We start from the raw sequence: 10,640 nt of genomic DNA, 5'->3' as shown, positions 1-10,640 counted from the left end.
TTTTCCACAGCATGGGACCGGGGACACTGAATACTGTAACGCGCTTTCAACGTATGAAACAGGGTCTCTGCCCCTAGGAGCTTACAATCGATATGCTAGATATTCCATGTTTTACAGAAGGAGAGGTCTCTGGCAAGGAGGAGGAGGAGCTTGCCGCAAGGCTGTGTGAAACCTCTCCAGAGCGGAAGCGTCTCCCTTCCCCCGGGACTGGCTATCTCCAACCCACACCTGTGGTAGGAAAGAGGGAGGGCTGGCGTGTAGCGCTGCTCCCTGCCGGTGGAGGCTGCTGTGGGGGCAGAGGCCCCGCCTCCTTCTCCGCCTCTCCCCGTGCCCTTGGCTCGGAGTTGATTAAACTGAAAAGAGCCGTCGGAGGAGGAGTTGTTGGACTGGGCCGCGCGCTGCAGCACACGAGGATCCGGAACAGGCACAGCTTCCTCCTTCCCGGTTCACACTAGCCGATCCTCGGGCCCCCCGCCCGCTGGCTTCTCCCGTGAGCTGCAGCGGAGAGGGCGGCCTCTCCGGGGAAGCTCGGCTGCGCTCGCCATCGCCCTCCCTTTCCTGCTGCTCCTGCTCAGGCTGTCTCCTTGCCCCTGCGCTTCCTTTTCTCGCGCCCGGGCATCTAATCTCCTTTCCCCCTCCCCACCCGCGCTCTTGCTGCCGCCCGCCGCCCCCTCTTCTAGCGATTCGGAGCCGCCCACTTATTCCTTTCCTCTTTGTGGGGGTGTGGGGGTGAGGTATGTCCCAGCCTCGAGTCGCGTTAGCTTTAGCGAGGTTTTCGGAGTCGGCTTTGTAACAGCTGCAGGCTGTTTTCTTTCTCCCCTCCCCTCCCCTCCATCCCCTGAGGAGAAAAGAAAACATTGCAGGGGGTTTCTTTGGTGTTTTTTTCGAGGGGGGGAGTCGAAAGGGGGGGAAAGTGCACCCCGTCCTGAAGCAGCTCTCCTTATTATGAAAGCTTTATCAAACTTGTCTCTGTTTAGGTTCCCTTCTTGGACAAGGGCTCCTTTTGTGGCCTTGTTTCATTTCTGGGGGGGGGGCGTCATCCGATGAAGCATCTCCCTGGAACCAATTTCCTTTGATTTTTTTTTTTTTTAGAAGCCCACTAAGCCCAGCAGATCCTCTTGGGTGTATTGTTTTGGAGAGGGAAGATAGGAAGGAATAATGCAGGGGAAATTCGTGGGGGCTTTTTGCTCTTTCTGGGCTTTGCCTTTCTTGTTTGGTGCAGCTGCCCTCCTGGGTCTCCTGCCGGTGCTCCATAGCTATGGCTCCCAGCCGAACCCCATGGTGGTCACGACGCAATCCCACTCCTCCAGTGCTCTGGTGGCTGCGATTGAGAGCATCACCGCTGCTCCGCCTGTGCCCCAAGAGAGTCAGACTGTGCCCAAGCACCCCGAAAACACTTCCACCGTTGGACATGGCAAGCATCGGAAGCTTTTCCCCGTCCTGGGCATTCAGTATGAAAATGTACGGATCCCCTTTGAGATTGCCCTTTGGATCCTGCTTGCCTGCCTCATGAAGCTGGGTATGTAATCTGTGCATTTGGCTACCGTGTATGTGTAAGTAAGCGCCCAATGTGTGCCAGAGGGATCTGTTTTGCAGAAAGTCATTTGAAGCGGTGGTCCGGATGGGTAACGTTAGACTGAGGATTTAACGTGAATTACTTTATTTGCTTCAAAACGTCGTTAGCCAGCCCTCCAGGGTTTGGGGTCCCTCCTGCGCATTCTGCTGAGTGGGACCTTTGGCTTCTGCTCCCAAGCTAGTGGTGGCTGGTGTCCATTGGGACTGGTAGGGCGGAAGGCAGGGGAGACCAACAGTAGGTGGGTGGCACGCAGAGCCACCCCAGTTGGTTGGAAGAATATCAGCTGTGAGAAGGCAGGCAGGTGGGGGCTGGCTGAGAGCAGACTGACACTGGTGGGGCAATGCCCCATCTGCCCTAATGGACCAGCTTCCATTGCTCCAAGTTCTGCCCTAACGGGTACTGCTGATCTGGAGTGTCCCAGGCCTGCGTTTCTATTAAACTGCTACTCCTTTAATGCTGCTAAGGCTGTCCCAGGATGCTTATGTGATTGAATCAAAGGCCATTGACAGCAGGTTGAATGCTTGGTTGTTTGAGGAAGGATGTGTTCCTCCTGAGATGCTCCCTACATACATGACACTAGATCACATGAGGTGCTTACTGAAGAGCAAAGCCTCTGGTCGTCTGCAGGGCTGTGTCCGCATACTGCAATAGTGGAAGTTCCCATTTGCTGTTTCAGGTTGGATCTCCCTTGTGCTGCTGTGCAGTACATTTTATGTAGTCCACAGCATTCACATGTGATAAAAGCAAACTGGTTCCTTGGTCCTGGTTTTTCTGGAAAAACCAGCCACTCCGCAGGGTTTGAACAGTTAACTTTACTGGGGAAGGGCTGTGGCTGAGTGGTAGAGCATCTGTTTTATATGCGGAAGGTCCCAGCTTCAGTCCCTGGTAGCTTCAGGCAGGACTGGGAAAGATTTCTTATCTGAAAGCCTGGAGAGTTGCTGCCAGTCAGTGTAGACAATAGTGAGCAAGATGGACCAATAGTCTGATTCAGTCTAAGGAAGCATCCTAGGTTCTCCCCTGGTGCCAAGAAGTCCATTAGATCCTGGCTTTCCCTGCAGTACTGTTCATTGCCCAAAGGCCCAGGATGGTCTGACCTGGGTGAACATGCTTTCAATTTCTCTATTCCCCTCACTGAGCTACAATTCTCAGAGCAGTTTAACAATCAATCCCTCTTCTTAGAGTACTCTGGGCACTGCAGGTTTGTGAGGGGAATAGGGATCTCCTAACACCTCTCGGCACCCTTCACAAACTACACTTCCCAGGATTCTATGGGAGGAAGCCATGACAGTTTACAGTGGAATAATAGTGGAATAAAGGTATGGCATGAATGTGGCCTAGGTGTGAACAAGGCCTATGTCTCAGATATTAAAGTAGCCTTCTGAATCCAAGTACGGAGGGCAAACTGGCTCTCTTCCAAGTAGTGGTGATTTCTATACTTCATCCTGGGGTGGAGCAGAAATTCTAGGTTTTGGGTGGGTGGGGGACATGATAGAAAAGGGATAAGGAGAAAAGTGCTTGCTTGTTCCTTTGTAGTGTTATCAATTCCCTTGTAAATGTAAAACTTGTGTGAACGGCTGGTGTGACTGGGTTGCAGGCTCAGCTCATTGGGAAATTGGGACCATTGCCAGGAGTGGGCTGTCTTACATAGCCTGGAGTCTCGCACATCCTAACACCTTCATTGAGGTTAGGCTGTTATGTCATAAAATGCGAGTGCTGAAACAGAGAGGCTGGCACTTTGGCTGAGAGGTATTCCGTGCATCAAGTATGAACATTCAAGAAGTGATCATAGTGTTGCTTCCCCTGATGTAGAACATAAGAGGCCTACTGGATCCGGCCAAAGGCTCATCTTGTCCAGCATCCTGTTCTTACAGTGTCCAACCAGATGCTTATCAGAAGCCATCAAGCAGGACCTGAGTGCAACAACACATTCCCCACTTGTGCTCCCCATCAACTGATATTCAGAGGTATACTGTCTCTGACACTGGACGTAGCATGCAGCCGTTCCTGGTTCCGTGTAATATTTGCCCATCACCTGACCCCACAAGACTTGGCCTCAAGAAAACTTGATTAGGGATAGAATCCGTAGGGAAGTTCTGTTTGCATGAGCCTGATTGGAAAGAATGTTTTCTATCCAAAAGCATCATTGTGCTTTCGTTCCTATCAATAGGGCCTATGCAGAACCTCCCTGTGGATTATGCCTCAGGTATTTATTTTTAATACTTGGCGTTCATTCAGGCAAAACACTGTGACAGTTTTCTACTGCCAGATGTTAGAGCTGGGTTTGAGACTTTTTTGCATTCTTTTTGTAAACTTTCTCCATCCCTGCAGTTGAATTCTTGGAAAGTTTGTCGTTGCTGTTTTCCACTTTTGGAGGAGCAGTTATTGCAAGGTTATGTGGTGGTGGAGCACATGTTTTGCCTGCACAAGGTCTGTGGTTCAGTCCCTGGCATCGTCAGGAAAAGAGCCCTGTGGGAAACTCTGAGGAGCCAGAGTCTGTCAGAGCAGACAATACTGAGATCATTGGACCATTATAGCTGAATAAGGCCTTGCAAAAGTAATCAAACCCCTGACCAATGCTGTCATATTACTGAGTTACAAATGGTACATTGTAATTTTGTTTCATATGATTTTTTATTTTGAAACACTTACAAACATTTCCCAACATAAAACCAATGTCACCTTACAATAATGGATTTTGAGTTTCAGTGTTTCAAAATAATATACCACACAGAAAGAAATTACAATGTACCATTTGTAATTCAGTAATATGAGAGCACTGGTCAGGAGTATGATTACTTGTGCAAGGCACTGTAGTTCCCTGTGTTTCTGTGTAAAAGCCTGAAGATCACAGAGGCTTCTGTTTTTGCACATCTTGTCTCTGAAATGTCAAGAAACAAAAAGCAGCAGTTAAGATTCTAGATATTTATTTGCATTGGCCACTGACCTTTGCCAATTGAATATAAAATACAAACACATAAGCTAAGCAAGTAAAATGTTCAAGCTTGCAAGCTGTTGCAATTTGTGTGCAAGTATCAGAACACTACAGAACAGATGAGATTTGCTAAGAATTTTGCCATTTTTGCTGTCACCAGCTTGTCTTGATCTATAAGGAGAAAAGTCACATAAAATCTTCTGAACACCCTCGTTATAATAATAAAAGAGAGATTAACAATTAATGGGAATCTGCAGCACTAGAGAGGAAATGGTCTAGAAGGAGTGAGAACTTGCCCAGCAAGATAAGATTCAAAAGTGAAGAGGGGAGGGGATATTAGAATAATCCCTTACCTCCAGTCTTCCCCCAACCTGGTGCCCTCCAGATGTTGTTGGCCTACACACTCACCTCAACAGCAACATCTGGAGGCTCATAGGTTGTCTACTCCTGAATTAGAAGGTAGGAGATGATGGGCAAAACCTTTGCCTGAGACCCTGCAGAGAAGTCAGTCCTGGGCCCCATCTGCCCTGCACATTTAAAGCAGTATTATACCATGACAATAGCCATGGCTTCCCCAAAGCATCCTGGGAATTGTAGTTTGTTAAGGGTGTTGCGTTGTTGGCAGACCTTTCTGCCCCTCGCAGAACTACAATTCCCAGAGTAGAGGAATTGATTGTTAAACCACATGGGAATTGCAGTTCTGTGAGGGAATTAGGGGCTCTTCACAACTTTCAGCACCCTTAACCCTACAGTTCCCAGGATGCTTTGGGGGAAGCCATGCTTGTTTAAAGTGGTATAATAAAGCTTTGCATGTACATTGTGGATGGGAACCTGGCCTAGATGGACAAACAGTCTGACCTGATATAAAGTAGCTATCTTTGGGGATGTTCTCTTTCTGCACATGGGCTAAGTAACATTTTCTTTGTATCTGTTTCACGAGTGCATATTGGCAGGGGTCCCTCTGATGTAGCAGGTAATGCCTGAGGAAATTGGGGGGGCTTATATGTGGAAGCTTGTAGAGGGTAGAAGGAAGAGGATAAGGCTATCGATGGCTACAAACCATGATGGCTATGTCCTACCTCCATGTTCATAGGCAGTATACTTCTAAATACCAGTTGCTGGAAACCACAGCAGGGGAGAGTGCTCTTGCACTCAGGTCCTGGTTTTGGGTTTCCCAAAGGCATCTGGTTGGCCACTGTGAGAACAGGATGCTAGACTAGATGGGCCTGATCCCTGATCCAGTAGGCTGTTCTCAGGTCCTTATTAAGAACATTGGTCTTTAGTCAAGCAAGTACCCTTGTCCAAGGCTGTGTAGATGCAACTGGCTGCCTCTTGTGTTTTGTGGTTGGTGTAATGCTGAGCATTAGGAAGACTGGTTTCCAAGTTACTGAAATTTATGCCATCTGGGGGGGGGAAAGGAAGTTTGGGGAGAAAACAGCCAGGAAGTCTGAATCAGCATGAAGATATGTTAGATCAGGGGGGAGGAACCTGTCGTTCTCTAGATGTTGTTGGACTACAGCCGCCACCAGCTCCATTCAGCATTGTCAACAGTCAGGGATGATGGGAGTTGTAGTCCATCAAAGATCTGGGCCACATTAACACCAAACATTTATTTGACTATTTATCTACTTTAGACAGTCATGGCTTCCCCCAAAGTCAAGGGTATTGAGGGTGCTGAGAATTGGTAAGAGACCCTTACAGAGCTACAATTCCCAGACTGATTTAACAGTCAATCCCTCTTCCCAGGGAACTGTAGCTCTGGGAGGGGAATAAGGGGGGTCTCCTAACAATGCTCATCACCCTTCACAAACTACCCTTCACAGGATTCTTTGTGGGAAGCCATGACTGTCCTGGAGGGCACCAGGTTTCTAACCCTTGTTCTAAGATCTGCTTGCTACATTTGAACTATTTACTGGCTGTTACATACACTATTTATTGGAAAGTCAGGATCTGCCTTCAGTCATAAAAATGCAAGTTTCCCATGGAAATCTGTATTAAATTGAAATGTATAATTGTGAAAAAATGTGTTGGCAGAAGTTTCAACATCAAGCAGAAATCCCAAGAAGAAACTATGCTACCAGCCTCATTTCATGTAGGTATCCCACACCCCTTTTTCTCTGCAACAGAAAATTGTATTATGCAGCTTAGAGGCCTGTGATATAGTAATTAATGCTGAAATGTCAAGCCATAAGAGAGGGCTAGGGAAGTTTATTTATTTATTTATTAAATTTATTGGTCGCCCATCTGGCTGGTTATCCAGCCACTGGGCAACGTACAACATAAAAACATACAAATTACATTAGAGCATTAAAAATCTCAACAACAATAATAGAACCTAACCCAGATGTTGTCAGACTACATCTGTGGTCCTCCAGATGTTGTCGGACTACACCTCCCATCAGCACCAACCAGTATGGTCAGGGATAATGGGAGCAGAATTTGGAAGGCAACAGACCTGTCTTGAAGCTCCAGTCCTATACATGCTAATCTAAGATATCGATCACAGGGTTGGGGAAGGGCCGTAGCTCAGTGGCAGTGCACCTGCCTTGCATGCAGAAGGTCCCAGGTTCAATCCCTGGCATCTCCAGGGAGGGCTTCGTGTGACCCTTCCCTGAAATCCTGGAGAAGTGCTGCTGCTAGAGTGGACAACACTGAGCTAGATGGAGCAGTGGTCGGATTCAGTATAAGACAGCTTCCTATGTTCAAGTGGACATTAACGTACAATTGAAATTGACTCACTCAGCAGAGGACATCCCACCCCACTTTGTGCTACTCCCGAATAAAGAGACATCCCCCTCTTCCCCCAAGACACTGTTGGGAACAGTCTAACATGGGATAAAGGGGTATGGGGACAGGGGAACAGCAGTAGTGTAGCCTATGAAAATACCTGCAGAATTAAATCATTGCTCCAGACCAGGAGCAAATTGCTCCAGCATTATAGGCCCAGAGACGAGAGGCATGGCAAAATCAAGTCCTCGCCTATGCTTTTAGAAGATGAGGCTTGCCAGTTTCCATCTTCATTTGTATATGGTAGGAAAGGCTCACCCACTAGCTAAAAACGCTCTCCCTTACTAAACAGCCAGTTTTGCAGAAAGCTGTCCTCCGGACAAGTTTCTACAGAGGGATTACAAATCAAGATGACAGATGAGGATCTTTACAAAGGGAGACAGCCAAGTAATGCCCCTGGTAGGCCAGTGGTCCGTGATGATGGGATGCATAGGTCAGAATATCTGGAGAGCACCAGGTAGGGCAGGAGAGAGGATCTAGAACTGGCCAATGGACTAGATCCTGACCTCTCCCAACCCCCGCGGCACATCCATTTTCTTTGGCAGTAACACGTTACTCCTAGAATTTGTTTCCTTCAGAGACTTTTCCATGTTTTTGGAAGCACCTCCTCTATCTTCATGAAATATTCTCTGATTCATGGAGGTGTTTTGATTCATGGCCTCTTATCCTTGCCCATTCCCTTCCCTTTCTTCCTTGCATGCCTATTTCAGATTGTGAGCCTTCAAGCTTGTCTCTCCTGCCTTTTTAAAAATTCTTCCCCCCCCCCAGGCACTCAAAATGAAATACTTATTATTTTATTACCGCTCCTCCAAGGAGATCAAGGCATTGTGCATGGTTCTTCTTCCCTTTTCATTTACAGCAACCCTGTGAGGTATGTTAGGCAGAGAGGGAGAGACTGGCCAGAAGTCACAGAGTAAGACCTTCATGGCTGACTAGGGATTTGAATCCAGACCTCCTCAGGTAGAGTTCGACATTAATCCCTGCACCATGCTGGCTCTACATAATATATGTGCGTATGTGTTATCAGAAGTGTCTCATGTTATGTTGCCTTTGCTCATATGGATACAGCCTGAGACTCTTTATAAGGGCACATCTGCACCGGACACCAGGTCACTTTCCTGGGGGAGGCCCTGTTGAAGCCTGTCCTAGTGCTGGGATGGGGAACCTCTGGTCCTCTGGAGATTGTTGGACTCCAGCTCCCATCAGCCCCCAGCTGTCATGGCCAATGATAAGAGATGATGGGAGTTTTATTTATTTCAGGCATTTATATACTGCTCTTCAGGCAGACCTCATAAAGCAGTTTACATAAGATTGTACAATAAGTATTTCATTTATATATTTATTAAATTTCTATCCCACCTTTCCTCCCAGACTGAGCCTATTGTATTTATATATGTGTGTGTGTGTATGTATGTGTGTATATATATATATATAAAGTTACAATAAAATGAAAAAGGCAGCTTGTTTGCTTAAGAAGAAGCTATCATGGATTCTTCTCACTCCCTTCAGGTCAAGATGGTACTGCTGCAGTTGCCCCTGTGGTGACAGTTTGGGAAGGAGGGGGCCACTATGGGAGCTGGATGGTATCAGTTCCTTAAGCTTCTTTCTTCTCCTCTCTGCTCAGGGCAAGATGGGTTTGTGGCAGGAGATCCAAGCTGGAGTACCAGATCTGCTGGTGGTTTTGCTGCCATCTTCCTTAAGGCTGAAGCAAACAGTATTTGTGGTCACTTCCAGGCAACCTATGCACTGAGCATTCCTTCTGATTTGTTTGCAGGGATGCTAGGTGATGTCTCACTAAGTTATTGTTATTCCACATTTTCAGGTGTTCTTTCCTATGTCTTTCCTTATTGCAAAAACAAAAAGTCCATGGGGGGGGGAGCAGGTTTGTTGTGCCAGAACACCAAATCTCCTTTAATTGCACAACCCTGAATTGTCTGTTATGCACTTGAATCCCACCTGCAAAATAGCAACAATCTGGCAGTGGCCCATGTTGGTTTTTTTATGTTACCTTTCCCTTTTTCTTGAGATCCCTCCTGGCCTCTCCTTTTATTACTTGATTACGTGTTTTGAAGCAGGACACACGAGCACAAGTAATCTAATTCCAGATCAGTTTCTATTTTCTGGAACTTGTCCTGGAAAATCGTTGGTCCCAAGACTACAAAATTCATAGAAGTGCAAAATTTGAATGCTCCTATCTGTGTATTTGTCCAGGAGGTTGGTTTGCTTAAAAATGTGAACTGAGCAAAGTTCTTCTCCATCCATATTGCAGACACCAATCACTTATCTTCCAGTGGGTTTCCAGACATCTAATGTAAGGTCAGACCAACATGGGCAGGATAATTATCTAGGAGGGTTTTGCCACCTTAGCTCACACCTCTCGATTGCAATGTTCAGGCTAACAATTTAGCTCTGAAATCCAACTGTCTCTCAGATAAGTATGGCTTGCTAAAATTGGTTGCCGGACTGACCCATCTTTAGTTTTAATGATGTGGGAGAAGCATAACAAAGGGGGCTTGAGCTACATTTTGCATCACCTCCACCTCCATGTCTGATCTGGGTGTTTAATTATCACCATGCCAACATCTGAATTGTAGTACTGAGACAGGCAATTGCAGATGAGATGGGAAAAACTGGAGACTTGCCTGCACTGCTTGCAATGCATTTTTATCTGGTTGTCTGCCCCTCTCATTGCTCTTGTAGGGGGGCTAGAGTGTGAATGTCTCAAGACACCTAATTTGCTTATAAGATGGGATGTTGGTAACAAGTAATGCAAGAAGGATGCTAAACTTTCTTCTAAAAAGCATGCTTCTGTCCCAAATCCTGTGGGTGGATAGCTGCATAAAACAAAAACGTAATGGCACAAGTGCATGTTTTAGAAAGTGTGGTGGAGTGGCCAACATGATGCCCTCCATATGTTGTCGGGCTCCATCTCCCATCAGCCCCAGCCAGCATAGACAATGATCAGGGATGATGGGAGTTGTAGTCCGGCAATATCTGGAGGGCACCACATTGGCTATCTCTGAAGTATGGTAACACTCCACACACAGATTAGATGTGCCTCTCCAAAATACACCTAAACGGGCATCTAGGCTGGCAGCTTCTTCTGCAGTCCACTGCCAAAAACGGTATAAGAAGGGGGTACAGTCTGTCCTCTGTGTTTTTGTTTCCCTTTGTTCCGGTTTAGCACTCCTATTAAGTACTTTCCCCAGTTGAAAAACAGATGTACTGTTAAATCATGGAAAAGTTTGTTCCTTTTTATCTGGGGAAAAGTAACATACTGTCCCTGTTTCCAGCTGTCATTTGGGCCCTCATTAATTTATTTGGTTGGCTGTCCTTTTTTAAATA

The 10,640-nt window shown here is 46.7% G+C and overlaps 1 protein-coding gene across 1 annotated transcript in view; it reads left to right on the top strand.

The window, feature by feature from the left end:
- Positions 1-208: 208 nt before the first annotated feature.
- The window catches only part of SLC9A1 (solute carrier family 9 member A1), a 108,859-nt gene continuing 98,427 nt past the window's right edge, over positions 209-10,640 (top strand). The window contains exon 1 of the mRNA XM_061596370.1: positions 209-1,519. Coding sequence (XP_061452354.1) covers positions 1,159-1,519 — 361 coding nt within the window. The 5' untranslated portion in view covers positions 209-1,158. The remainder of the gene's footprint in view (positions 1,520-10,640) is intronic.

Source organism: Rhineura floridana, chromosome 15, assembly GCF_030035675.1.
Source record: "Rhineura floridana isolate rRhiFlo1 chromosome 15, rRhiFlo1.hap2, whole genome shotgun sequence".
NCBI lineage: Eukaryota > Metazoa > Chordata > Lepidosauria > Squamata > Rhineuridae > Rhineura > Rhineura floridana.
The sequence above is the reverse complement of the archived record's forward strand: the minus strand, read 5'-3'. Positions and strand labels throughout refer to the sequence as shown.